General features: G+C 47.7%; 1 protein-coding gene across 1 annotated transcript; it reads left to right on the top strand.

Annotated features, from left to right (window-relative positions):
- The first annotated feature begins 3,862 nt into the window (after positions 1–3,862).
- On the top strand, positions 3,863–4,813 carry LOC135887187 (olfactory receptor 10A7-like). Its single transcript, XM_065414963.1, has one exon. It carries the CDS (start codon positions 3,863–3,865, stop codon positions 4,811–4,813), a length of 951 nt encoding a protein of 316 aa, XP_065271035.1.
- Positions 4,814–14,002: the final 9,189 nt, after the last annotated feature.

Raw genomic sequence — 14,002 nt, 5'->3', positions numbered from 1 at the left:
GATTATGGCATATGAGAAATCTCAAATTTCAACCCTCTAAAAAGGGAAAAGAACCCATGAAAGGTCAAATGCCCTCATAGACTTTCCTCACTCATCTCTTAAATACTAAATCCTTAAGGATGTAGTTAAAGTAAAAGCCTATGTTAAGGAAAACCCTGAGGTAAAGGAAAAGCTACAAAGGGTTGAAAGGGATATTGAAGAAACTGACTAAGTATGGTCTATATAAACAAAAAACTTGGAGTGACCAAGTGCTTGTAAATGTACAATTGTGATCGATTAGATTTTAATATTAATGCTAATGTTAACTCTTGTGACTAGTTACATTTGTGCTAATACCAAAATCTGTAAAAATGTACAATAAGCATGAGCTTTTGGAAAACCCCTTGAACATGTTGGGAGTGAGACATAAGAACTCACTATGTGCTATGAGCCTTTATCATTATACTGTTTCATTTCAAGATAAAACACTTCACGTTAAAAGGCCTTGTAATACTGATGTTACAGTTAGTGCCTGTAACCAGTATGGATACTGTACACTGGAGAACAGACATTACACTCCTAGTGTGCTGTATGAAAAAGGGAAACCGAGGCACACTACTATATTACTTTCATGGCTAAATGCCAAAAGTCCTACACTATGAAGAACATTAATATCTACATTCACTTGATGTTAATTTTGTTCCAAACATTTGCCTGAGCTTGGATGGATAAAATAGCTATTTTCATTAGCTCATGGCAAGTTTGCCTGAGATGTACATGAATTCTGCTGCAACAGCAAATCCAATCCACTATTGGTCTCAAGGCCGGCTCCAGGCACCAGCAAAGGAAGCAGGTGGTTGGGGCAGCCAATGGAAAGTGGTGGCACGTCCGGGTATTCGGTAGCAATTCGGCGGCGGGTCCCTCAGTCCCTCTCAGAGAGAAAGACCTGCCGCCGAATTGCCGCCGAAGAATGAAGCGGTGCAGTAGAGCTTGGGGTGGCAAAAAAGCTGGAGCCGGCCCTGATTTGTCTAACCAAGTTTGACCTTGGGTTTATAAAGGGATTAAATAATATTATTACTTCCATAATGAACCTTACAAAGAAAAAGCCTCTTTTTTTTTTATTAGAAGATTAGGGTTGGAAGGGACCTCAGGAGGTCATCTAGTCCAACCCCCTGCTCAAAGGAGGACCAATCCCCATGTTGATCAAACATGATTTTGATAAACCATTTCTGTTATACACTGATACTTCTAATATTGGTTTCGAAGCTGTAGTAATACAGAAGTAAGAATGGGAAGTTTCTATGATGCATTCAGTAGTGTCTGGGACACCCCTTCCAGCATCAATTTTGTGTAGCGGTGTGATGTTATCTAATTAAAATATGATCATGTAGATCATTGTTGCTACCAATATTATACAATTGCAACGAATCTTATACAATGTGTGTCAAGTAAGCTATCAATAGGAAAGTTATGATTTGCTGAATATGATTGTGTTGTTTGTATGCGTGTATCATTTTTTTATCTGAAGTTATGAGTATTGGCCTCTTTCCTCCTCCAACCTCTGGACTACGATGAACTTGTATTAATGGGAGCATTCTAACCTAGGAACTGAGGACATTCCAATGATTCGGAAGCTACCAGAGACTTAACAAGCCATCAGTTTATTCCATCAATGCTACAATCCTGATCCAAGAACTTTGCATTTATTGTATGCATTTGATTCCTAAAGAATACTTGATTATTCGGTAAGATCTGAATTACATATTGACCTGGGTGTGTGACTGGACCTGGGTGTGTGACTGGGATCAGAAGAACTCTTTTGTTTGATGAAACTGGTTCAAATAGCCCCTCCTCATTAAGTCTAGTGTGGTGGTACGAGGCCTAAAATGCCTAAGGAGACTGGTTTTTTTACTTCTTATTAGCCAGTGTGGTGAGACAGAAGTTTATTTTGTTGCTGGTTTGGTATATCTTATGGGAGAAGAATCCCCAGTTTTGGGGTGTGTCTGCCCTATTTCTCAGCAGTTTGTCCTTCATTTGGTATTCTCAGTTGTGACCCATGGAGGCACGGTGACACTCGGTCAAAAGAAGAATTGTATCCTCAACTTAGTAGTGTCTACTGTGTGTGGGTGGGAAGTCGACTTGACTATGTCGCATAAGGTGTAAAATTGTCCTCAGACCTGAGCGATGTAGCTAAGTTGATCTAAGTGTTAAGTGTAACGCTTAACGGCCCTAGCAAAACCAGAAATGAACAGGATCTCTGTCCAAGACGGGGGGACAAGGAAGGCTTGGCCCAACTCGGGCCCATAAGGCTGCTGGGTGACTCCTGGTGTGTTTGATGTTAATTTTAAATCTGTTTGTTGTCTTTTAATGATCTTTTCCTCGGTAATCCTTTCCCCCTGAAAATAAATGTACTGTGGGATAATTCGGAAGTGTTGGCAATACCTGTTCGTAGCCCTTGGAGAGAAAGCAACACAGTGGTGCTGGGCATTAGGTAGATTGGCTTGCTGGGGACCTCCCTGTGCAAGGCCGGTGATCTGTGCAGTCTTAAAAGCCCCTGCCAGGCGGGACTGGGAGAAGGGTCCCTGCCCAGAGACAATTGACGGCTGGAGACCTGACTGGGAACTCTCAGAGGAGACCATTGAGGGGGAAAACAGGTGCCGTTACCCTGAAATCGTGACAATAATTCCCCTAATTCTACACATTGTTCCGTTGTTTTCCTAACAATGCCTATTATATTATTGTTTGATTATTAAGAGAGAAATTGATAACTCTCTAGAAGTCCTGGGGAAAATGAGCCACACAGAGGACTGAGCAGTGGCAAAAATAAATCTTATCAAACACATGCCATTATTGTCAGTGGAATTATACAGTGGCTGAAAATATCCGATTGCTTTCGCTACTGGCACTACCTTGTGGCTGGCTGTGTGGCTCAGTTTCCAAAAACAGTGGGATTCAGTAACAGAGAGCGAAGCCATGAGCTGTGGACCGGGGTGTTGGATAAAATAGCATTAAAACAGACCGATCAGAGAGTAGGGGGAAAGCCAGTTTGGGGAGCTAGCTCATTGGGTTGTTGGTCCTGTGCGAGTTCATAATCCCCCTTCACCTGGAACGTGAAGTTAATCGCGTTGGTAGACAACACCAGCGGGGAGCGGAAGCAAACTCACAGCAGGACTGAGGAACCAGTCAATTGCAGACAGAAACAAAACGAGATTCAATTGGCGAGTGTCCCTGTGGGAAAGGAACCAAAACACCAAGGTGGTTGTGATGCTGGCAAAGGAAATCGTAAGGAGAGTGAAGTGTAAATTTGGCATCAGTTTGTGATGCAACAGCTTAGTGATGTGTCTCTCTCCCTCTCTCACTGCAGAGGTCCAGGATGAATGTCAAAAAAGGGGAAAAGAATAAAAGCAGGAAAGGGCTGGACCTTGTCTGATGGAGACTAACATAACGTGCTTTAATACCATGTTGATCACTGTCCCCACTCTTGGCTGAGACCACTAGAGCCTACTAGCTGTTAGCTGAACCAATATTTTGTTTGCAATGCAAGAAGTCACAGTCCACCGTGGTGAGCCAGGGGACCACTTGTCAAAGTTATAAAAGACTAATACAAAATGGCTTTGCCAGTTTTGACATCAATATACACAGCGGTGTGTGTGATTTTCTGCCTGCATCGATCTCTTCACTGACCGGAGGGGGGGGGGGGATAATGGAATCTCAAAGATCTAAATAGGAAATTTGCCTCCAGAGTCTTGATTCGTCACTGACCCCACAGGATGAGGGGCTTTATGGAATATTTATGAAAGTAAATTGATGCTAAAGCATGTTTAAAATGTATCCTCTTCAGATTCCATTGTAAATTTTGGTTTCTTTCCCCTCGTTAGACCTCATGGCGAACCCAGAGCAAGTGAATCAAACGGTTCTCACAGAATTTATCCTACAAGGATTTGGGAATCTCCCTGAGCTACAAACTCTTCTCTTCCTGCTGTTTCTCATCATCTACATTGCAACCGTGGCCGGGAACGTCCTGATCTTTGCGCTAGTTGTGGCTGATCAGCACCTTCACACCCCCATGTACTTCTTCCTGGGGAACTTGTCCTGCTTGGAGACTTGCTGCTCCTCCACCATCCTGCTCAGGGTGCTAGCTGGTCTCCTGACAGGGGACAGGACTATTTCATTTACTGGCTGCCTCACACAATATTATTTCTTTTGTTCTATAGTTGGTACAGAATGCCTTCTCCTGTCTGTGATGTCTTATGATCGGTATTTAGCGATTTGCAATCCACTGCACTATGCAGCCCGTATGAGTGTCAGGGCCTGCCTCCAGCTTGCAGGTGGCTCTTGGATAGGTGGCATCATAGGTAGTTGCATATCAACATTGTCAATATCTCAGTTAACATTCTGTGGCCCCAGCATTATTGACCATTTCTTTTGTGATCTCATTCCCCTTCTAAAACTCTCCTGCAATGACCCACACCTGATGGAAACGTTGGCTGTTGCACTCATGTTGCTTTTCTCATTGGTCCCGTTCCTACTTGTCTTGATGTCCTACATCTGTATCATTGCCACCATCCTGAGAATCCCGTCCACCACAGGGAGGCAAAAGGCATTTTCCACCTGCTCCTCCCACCTCATTGTGGTGAGCATTTATTATGCAACTCTGCTGACTGTCTATATGTTCCCAACCACCAACTTCCTGAGCGACTTCAAGAAAGTTCTGTCTGTCGCCTACACCGTCCTGACTCCCCTGGTCAATCCCCTCATCTACAGCCTGAGAAACAAAGAGGTCCAGGAAGCCCTGAGGAAAGCTTGCAGGAAATTCATGTTTGGACCATGCTAACTGATAAATTTCCTTGGGTTAAAATAGATATAACATGGGCTAGGGTAGGGCCTGAACTGAAGCCTGCTGTAGTCCCCAGTCGTGTTTCCCTGAGCTTCACTGGGCTTCATGTCCTCCTCTTACACAGTGTCTCTCAACCTTTCCAGACTACTGTGCACCTTTCAGGAGTCTGATTTGTCTTGTGTATCTCCAAGTTTCACCTCATTTAGAAACTTTCAAAACCATATAATTATGAAATAAATGAATTAGAATATAAAGATTTCAGTGTATAGTCTATACAGCAGAATACACAAGTCATTGTATGAAATTTTAGTTTAGACTTTGCTAATGCTTTTTCTGTAGCCTGTTGTAAATCTAGGCAAATCTCTAGATGAGCTGATGTACCCCAGAAAGACCTCTGTGTACCCCCAGGCTACACGTGCCCCTGGTCGAGTACCACTGTTCTTACAGCCCTGAGAGAAAGTGGAGATGCAGACACTCAAAACCTGGGACCCCAGTCTTGTTAGGGCCGGTATCCGATTCCACTGATGTGTATCACTGGGCTGGTGGGAAACCTGAATTTGTGGCTGTTCAAAGTTCAGACAATGGGGGCGATTGTGCTCAGTGAGAGGGTGCAGGTGAAATGGACTCAGCAAAAACGCTGAGCATCTGTTCATTGTAGGGTGAGAGACTTCTAGATACACACATGCACACCCCCACACACATATGCATATACACATATGCAGGTGCATGTATATGCACATGTACCCATGCACACACATGCAGGCACACACACATGCACGTGCGCACACATATGCATGCACACATACTCACATGCACACATATACACACACATGCACATATACATGCATGAATACGTTCATACATGCATATGCACACACAAGCATATGCACACACACACATACGCACACACACACTTACCCATACACACATACGCACGTGCACACACACACACACACACACACAAATATATGATACCTACATTATAAAAACATAGGCTTGCAACATCTGCCTGGAACTCCAGCATTTGGTGATTGTACCATTAACGTTTGTTTCCTAGTGTGTATTTCATCCCCAGGCTGCTTTCCAAAGGAAGAGAAAAGCCAAAGGAAATCTCTGGCCTTGGCCACAGGACACCAGCACAGAACTCGTATTTGCCCACTTTTCAGCAATGATTTAGGGCCAGTTGTTTCCAGATACTTTGGTGCTCAGTGGGATTTTCCAAAGCCTCTGGGCACCTGGCCTGCGGGATGGGGCCTGGAGGAGTCAGGCAGGGGAACATGCACCTTCCCCAGGATTGTGTGTCGCTCTGGGGCCTCGGCGTCCGGATGCCTGGTGTGGGGCTGCAGAAGGCATGTCCAGGGGCACCTACAGCCCATTTAGTGGAAACACTTGGGTGCCTGCAGGGTTTTCCAGCAGCCGAGCTGGGTTTGTGAATCCCTTGGGGCTGGACTCTGGGATTCGGGTGCCTAAAGTGGGAGCTTTGTGATTCTAGCCCTAGCACCACACCGTTCTCCTCATGTTATAGTGGGGGAAACGCAGGCAGAACTAGGTGACATTATCTGCCCAGAGTCACTCAGCAGTAAAGTCTCTCACCAAGAACATCATGCAATAAAAGAACCAAACTACATCTTCTCTTTCTGTTATCTCTGTTATCAGACCTCCCGTTATCCGTCCCCTTCGTATCCAGTGTGTGGAATAAATGTGCAAAGCTGGTCTACACATATAAGTTGCACCATTTTAACTATATCTGCCTATCCCTGCCTGTGACAGGGTCATGTGCCCATGGGCTGGAGAGCCAGGGGTCAATCCAGCCCGGCTCAGAGAAGGGTCGCAACCTGAGAGGAATCAGGCCATTTCCAGTAAAGGGCAGAATGGGGCTAGGGAAAGAGGCAAACTCAGGAGGCTGATGTGAGATTTCAGAGCGTGAGAGAGATTCCTGCAGGGAAAACCCTGAGGCTAATGGAACTCCTCCGTTAAATGGGGGGGGGGAAGGGAAACTGAGGTGAGGGGCTGTGTTCTTAGCTGCCCTGAGTCCTCCAGGGGGCACTGTGAGGTGTCCACTCATCTACACTGAATAGATGCAATGATACTGATGTGATGGTTCTTCTGGCGGGATAGTTCATTCCCACATAGGAAGGGAAATAAGCAATCTATTGGTAAACTGTGTCCACACGAGAGGGTGTAACAGTATAACTATTTCCATAACACATTAGCACCACTAACGAAAATAGTTATCCTGGTGCAAAATATGGCTAGAGACCTTGTGTGAGTCCCTGTGAAAATATGTCCATACGTTCCTAGCTTTGAAACAAATTCCTATAATGCAAGGGAAATGTCGTTTACATTAACAGAATCATAGAAAAGTAGGACTGGAAGGGACCTCAGCTGGTCATCTAGTCCTCTGAACTCAAGGCAGGACTACATCATTATGAGATCATCCCTGGCTGGTGTTTGTCTGACCTGTTCTTAAAAACCTACAATGATGGAGATCCCACAATGTTGTGAAGCAAATTAGTCCAGTGCTTAACCACCCTGACCATTAGGAAGTTTTTAGTAAGGACCAACCTATAGCACCCTTGCTGCAATTTAAGACCATTGCTTCTTGTCCTATCCTAAGAGGTTAAAGAGACCAACTTTTCACCCTCCTTCTTTTAACAATCTTTTATGTACTTGAAAACTGTTATCTTGTCCCCTCTCAGTCTTCTCTTCTCCAGACTAAACAAACCCCGTTTTTTCAATCTTCCCTCATAGGTCCTGTTTTCTAGAGCATTAATCATTTTTGTTGCTCTTCTCTGGATTTTTTCCAATTTGTCCCCATCTTTCCTGAACAGGACACAATACTCCAGTGGAGGCCTTATCAGCATGGTATCATGTGAAAGAAGTTTGTCTCATATCTTGCATAAAACACTCCTGCTGATACATCACAGAATGCTCTTCAGGGTTTATTGGTTTATTTCCAACAGTGTACTGTTGTACATCCTGTTTTTGTACAATGCCAGCTGCACATGCAAGTATGTACCTGGGGCAAAGGGGCATTGGGGCAGCAGAGGGTGAGGAATGTCAAAGGGGCAGCTCTTCTGTAGCATGGGGGCACTAGGGATAGAAGAGGAGGAAGGCTGGGAACGGGGAGGGCTATACTGTGTATTGGGCATTAAGGGAAGCAAAGGTTAATGTGGCCTATGTTCTATGTAACCTTCCTAATAATATCTACATGGCAGCTGATCACAGGGAATGGCAAATAAAATAATAATTTTTATCTGAAATCACAGGTTTAATATTCCTTAAAGTGATGAAGAGTCAATCCACTTGAAATTAAAAACTTAAGCCGCAGTGTGAGAAGATTCAGCTTTCTCCTGGTATTCTAGCCAAGGTGCAAATTAGACATGTATCCCTCAAAGAGTAAAGCAATGGGATTTAATCCCTGTTGGCATGGCCAGTTTGTGAGCTGCTTCTTGAGGGACGCTAGCCCCCAGCGCCGCCCCTTCTACCTGAAGCCCCGACCCCTTCCATCCCTTCCTTTTCCCCTTCCACCCCCCATACCCTATCAGAGCCCCAAACCCCTCTCTCCCCTCCACAATCACTGACCCCGACCCCGCGGCCTGGGCCACCCCACCCCAGCACCCCCCAGCATCGGGCGCTGTAGCCCCAGCACCTCCAGCCCTGGAGTTCTGGGTAGTATGGCCCCAGAACCCAGGGCACCCCAGTGCTGAGTGGCCCCAGCTGCCTCAAGTCCCGGTTACAGGTTCTAGCCCCAGCCCCAACCCTGGCACGATTCCCAGAAGAGGAGCAGCCTGCCAAGGCTGGTGGGGCCAAGGGGGAAGCAGCAACCAGGAGGGAGACTCAGGGAGGAGCGTGGGCAGGGCCATGCTGGACTGTTTGGGGAGTCTTAGTATCCCTCAGCCTACGATACGCACCACCCACGCCTGTCAGCAATGTTTTTGCCAGAGATCAATTAAAAACAAACAAATAAACAAACAAATAAACAAACCCCTTTTTCAAAAATACAATGATGCGAGCCACAAATATTCAACATTTGGACATTATGAACAACAAAGCTTTAGCACAAAATTATTCAGAATGGGGATAAATTGGATTGAGACCTTACTGCATGGTTAGGGGGCAAATTATGGTAGGAGAGGACTGGGAATTATAACAATCTCCTAGTTGGTTTTGCATTCAGAAATAAGTGGATATTTGTATCCTTCTGTAAATGCTGGAACAAACCTTCCCTTCATGGCAAGAAGTGACAGTAGGTCAAAAACTTGATGCTGAAAAAGGACAATGTTGAAGTCAAGTTGCAGAATATATTGCAGTACACACACCTGAAATGATTATATTGACTGTACCCAAACTGGCCCATGATTTGGCTAGTGTGAATGTATAACTCTGTCCTTTACTGGATGGAATCAGTGCTAGTCTTTGTTTCTCAAACTCTAACAGACTAACTACAGACCTACAGTTCTGGACAGGGCGGGATTAACACAGGGGCTTTAGGAGCTGCAGCCCCGGACCTCGGGCTAAGGGAGGCCCTGCAAAAAATAATTCCATAATTATATACAATTCAGTGGTCACCAACCCATCGATTGCAATCAACTGGTCGATCCTGGAGTCTCTGCCAGTCGATTGCAATCTCCGGGCCGATGAAAGTCCAGCGGTGCAGCAGGGCTCAGGCAGCCTGCCTGCAAGACATGGCCCCACGCCGCTCCTGGAAATGGCAGGCTGCTGGCACGTCTCTGCAGCCCCTGGCGGGCAGGGGGAGGAGGCTCCGTATGCTGCCCCAGCCCCCGGCACCATCCCCGCAGCTCCCATTGGCTGGGAACCGCCCCAGGACAGAATCACCTCCTGCACCCAAACTCCCTCCCAGACCCCGCATGCCCTCCTTCACCCCAACATTCTGCCCCAGGTCAGAATCTCCTCCTGCATCAAACTCCCTCCCACACCCCGTATGCCCTCCTTCACCCCAACCTCCTGTCCCAGGTCAGAATCTCCTCCTGCATCAAACTCCCTCCCACACCCCGTATGCCCTCCTTCACCCCAACCTCCTGCCCCAGGTCAGAATCTCCTCCTGCATCAAACTCCCTTCCAGAAAGAAACTAATATAACAGCTGTTCTAAGGCAAGAACTAGGCTATTTTGAATTAACTTAACTATATTCTACATGTTTTCTGACTGAAATATAACCACAGAAAGACTTTATGTTAATTAAAATGCAAGATTAATATAGTGTTAATACCCTCAATGCCATAATTGTGATAATTTTCTTTTAAATTAGGAAAAAGACTTGAATACAGAGGCCCCCAGTGGTAAAGGACCCCAGTGTGATCTCGGGGTGCCCCTTCTGGTATCCGCCCAAACTGCAACCAGGGTTGTTCCTGTATGCTACCTCCACCCGCTTTATTCTGAGTTCCCCGCCTCTCTGTCGATCTGGGACTGCTTGTATTGATCAGGATAAGAAGCAAGACTTTCTGCTGAGTCCATTTTCTTATCCCACAAACACTGTTTTACATCATCATTGGTCATAATCAAAGGTCACTGCTCCTGTATAATCAAATCACACATTCCTTCAAAGCTAATTACACCCCTTTCTTTGACCAATTTATCTAACAGATCCGTCATCTGGTTTACATAAGCCACATTACTTAGTCCAGCCCCTCTCTTAAGGGCTCTAAATTTTACTCTGTAAGTTTCAGGTGTAATTTGAAATTGTTTCAAAACCAAATCCTTAAATTTATCATAGTCAGAAGCATCCTCAATAGGCATCTTGTTGAATATGTCCAGAACTCTTCCAGTCAATTTTGCTACCAATGTGGTCATCTTGTGATCTTCAGGAACTGCATGGAGGGTGCACAGTCTCTCAAAGGTGATGAAATATTCAGCAATATCACTAGATTCATAATACTCTGGATATAGTCACTCCCATTTGTGGATTTTTGGGGAAGTGGAGACAGCTGCTGAAGGGTTCCGTATTTTCCATTCCATCACCTGCAGGTCATGCTTCCTCTCTCTTTTCCTCTCCTTCTGATCATGCTTCCTCTCTCTTTCCTTTTCTTCCAGTTCATGCTGCCTCTCTCTTTCCCTCTCTTCCCTAGCAGCTTTTTCTCTGGCCACTTGTGCATCAATCTGGGCCTGTATTTCTCTGTCTTTTAATTCCAGGGCTCTTTTCTGGGCAGCCTCCTCCCTGCCTGTTTCTGCCTCCAACTCCAAGTGCCTTAAGGCCATTTGTCTTTCATGTTCTTTTTGTCTCTCTTCAGCTTCCAATCTGGCTAATTCTAGTTTTTTTTGGACCTCACTTTCCATCATCCTAGCCTCCCTGCGCTAAGCCTAGCATAACCCGAGAGCTCGAAAGAAAAAAAAAACAGCTTGTGAATTCCCTTGAAGGAACTTAACTAGTCTGCCTCCAGGCAAAGAAAAAAAAACCTCCAGCTGCTCTCAGATTAAAAAAAAAGAAGAAGAAGAAGAAGTGTCCTTTAAAAAAAATGCCTCCCTTTTTTTCAATCAGCCAAAAGAAAAAATGTTTTTAAAATCCTGAGGTCTGTGCTTCTGGTTCAAAATGATCCCACCGCACTGCCACCATGTCAGGGTTCCCTCCCCAGTCTGAACTCTGGGGTTCAGATATGGGGACCCTCATGAAAGACCCCTGTAGTGAGTCGGTGTGGCTCCCCTCCTGTCCTGAAGAGGGAGCCCCGGCGCAAACACCCAAGTGGGCGGAGCCACCACCACCTGTCCCCGCCCCCCGGAAGTCAAGGGGCGGGACAGGAAGTATAAGAGCCAGCAGCCAGAGCTCAGTCAGGCACCGGCCACCGCAGGGAGCAGACGTGCGGTCGGGAGCTCCCCGCCAGGATACCTCGGAAGCCCGAGGTGGATGCCCTAGCTGGCCGGAGCTGCCCCGAGCTCACTACGAAGAAGAGCCGCCGGAGCCCGTCCGCTCCCGTCGCTGGGAGGCGCCCGTGGAACTCCCCCACAGCAACCCTGAAGGGGAGGCCCCGCCAGAGTCCTTCCCGCCCTGTTGTTATCCGGAGGAACCGCCCGAGGATCAGTGGCCGGATTTCCCTACAGAGCTACCAGACCTGCCGCCAAGCCCCGGCCGAGAGGAGTCCCCACTGATGGACTGGACCGCAGCCGGTGCCACAGACGAGGTAGGCCCTGAGGGGGACAATGGAAGTAGCCCGGGGGTAGCCGACCCCAGTCAGGCTACAGAGGCCTATGAGCCCATGGCAGTGTGTTTTGGTCAGGATACCCCACTGACCGGCAGCGACATTAATCGCTGCTAGGGCCCCGGGCTGGGACACAGTGGAGTGGGTGGGCCTGTGTCCCCCCCTGCCACCCCTACACACGGGTGGCAGGCTTCCCCCTCACCCAACGCAGGTAGGAACCTGAGCCCCTTACCTGCCTAGGCCAATTGCCCGCTTGTGCTCCGCCCTGACCCGGGGCCAGAGCTCCTAAACTGCCTGTGTGCTCAGCCCCTGCTACAGAGGCCTGAGCTTATTGACTGCTTGTGCTCGGCCCCTGCTGCAGAGGGCCTGAGCTAAATTAACTATTTGTGCTCCGCCCTGACCCAGGGCCAGAGCTAAGGGACTACTGGTCTGCTCAGCCCCTGCTACAGAGGGCCTGAGCTTATTGACTGCTTGTGCTCAGCCCCTGCTCCAGAGGACCTGAGCTAAATTGACTATTTGTGCTCCGCCCTGCCTCCAAGGGCCAGAGCTTATAGACTGTGTGTGCTCAGCCCCTGCTGAAAAGGGCCTGAGCTTATTGACTGCTTGTGCTCAGCCCCTGCTCCAGAGGGCCTGAGCTAAATTGACTATCTGCGCTCAGCCCCTGCTCCAGAGGGCCTGAGCTAAATTGACTATCTGTGCTCCGCCCTGCCTCCAAGGGCCAGAGCTTATTGACTGCTTGTGCTCAGCCCCTGCTCCAGAGGGCCTGAGCTAAATTGACTATCTGCGCTCAGCCCCTGCTCCAGAGGGCCTGAGCTAGATTGACTGTCTGTGCTCAGCCCTGACCCAAGGCCAGAGCTAATAGCCTACTTGCGCTCAGCCCCTGCTCCAGAGGACCTGAGCTTATAGACTCGCTCGCCCAGCCCCAGTTACAAAGGGCCCGGGCTTATTGACTGTTTGTGCTCGGCCCTGCATCCAAGGGCCTGAGCTTAGTGACTGCCTGCCTGCCCAGCCCCTGTTCCAGAGGGCCTGGGTTCTTGACTGTGGTTTCCTCAGCCCCCTGGACCAGAGGGGCTGAGTCCTGAGCTAACGGACTGTTTAATTCGTGCAGTAGGGAGTCGGTGTGGCTCCCCTCCTGTCCTGAAGGGTCGAGCCCCGGCGCAAACCCTTTTACAACCCCCTAAGCTTATATTCTACCAGCTTAGGTTAAAAACTTCCCCAAGGCACAAATTCCTTTCCTTGTCCATGGACGGTATTGCTGTCACCACCAAGTGATTTAAACAAACATTCAGCGAGGGCCCACTTGGAGCCCTATCCCCCCCCCAAAAAAATATCCCCCCAAGTCCCTTCACTCCCTTTCCTGGGGGAGGCTTGAGAATAATATACCAACCGATAGGTTAACAAAGTGAGCACAGGGGCTGCTAACAGGGAGTTTCGCAAGGGAGTTCTCCAGGTGAAGGAGGAGCAAATACAGCACTCTTGGGGTAAGTGGCTGTCTGTAGTATGTGTTTGTGTTTGGGGGTTACTTGCTGTGTGCTGAGCTTGTGTTTGTCTGTCTGTTTGTTTGGTTGTTTGAAGGACCACGTGTTGTGGCTGGCATTTGGAAGCTGTGAGCTTCAAAGTAAGGTTTGAAAGCTAGAAGCCTCTATTAATAGTTTGACCGTGTGCTTGATTGCTTGCTTGTTTGTTTGAAAAGTGTGAATTGGGAGAGCTTTGTTCCAGGTGGGCCTTGAGTGGGCCTGACTGGTATATAAGGGCAGTCAGCAGCGAACCAGCTGAGCGGCAAACAGCAGAGGCTAACAGAGGGAGTTTGCCTGGGATCTGTCCGAGAGGAGGTACGCTAAGTGCTGCATTAGGGGGGCTGTGTTGGTGAGTATCTGAGTGTCTGTTGCTGGGACAGTTTGTCAGTTTGACCGTGTGCTTGATTGCTTGCTTGTTTGTTTGCAAAGTGTGAAATGGGAGTGCTTTGTTCCAGGTGGGCCTTGAGTGGGCCTGACTGGTATATAAGGGCAGTCAGCAGCGAACCAGCTGAGCGG

This window comes from Emys orbicularis, chromosome 12 (assembly GCF_028017835.1).
Source record: "Emys orbicularis isolate rEmyOrb1 chromosome 12, rEmyOrb1.hap1, whole genome shotgun sequence".
Classification (NCBI taxonomy): Eukaryota; Metazoa; Chordata; order Testudines; family Emydidae; genus Emys; species Emys orbicularis.
This window is presented reverse-complemented; position numbering and strand designations above follow the sequence as displayed.

Coding starts and splice junctions, on each gene's coding strand:
- LOC135887187 (XM_065414963.1), top strand. CDS start 3,863: ATGGCGAACCCAGAGCAAGTGAATCAAACGGTTCTCACAGAATTTATC.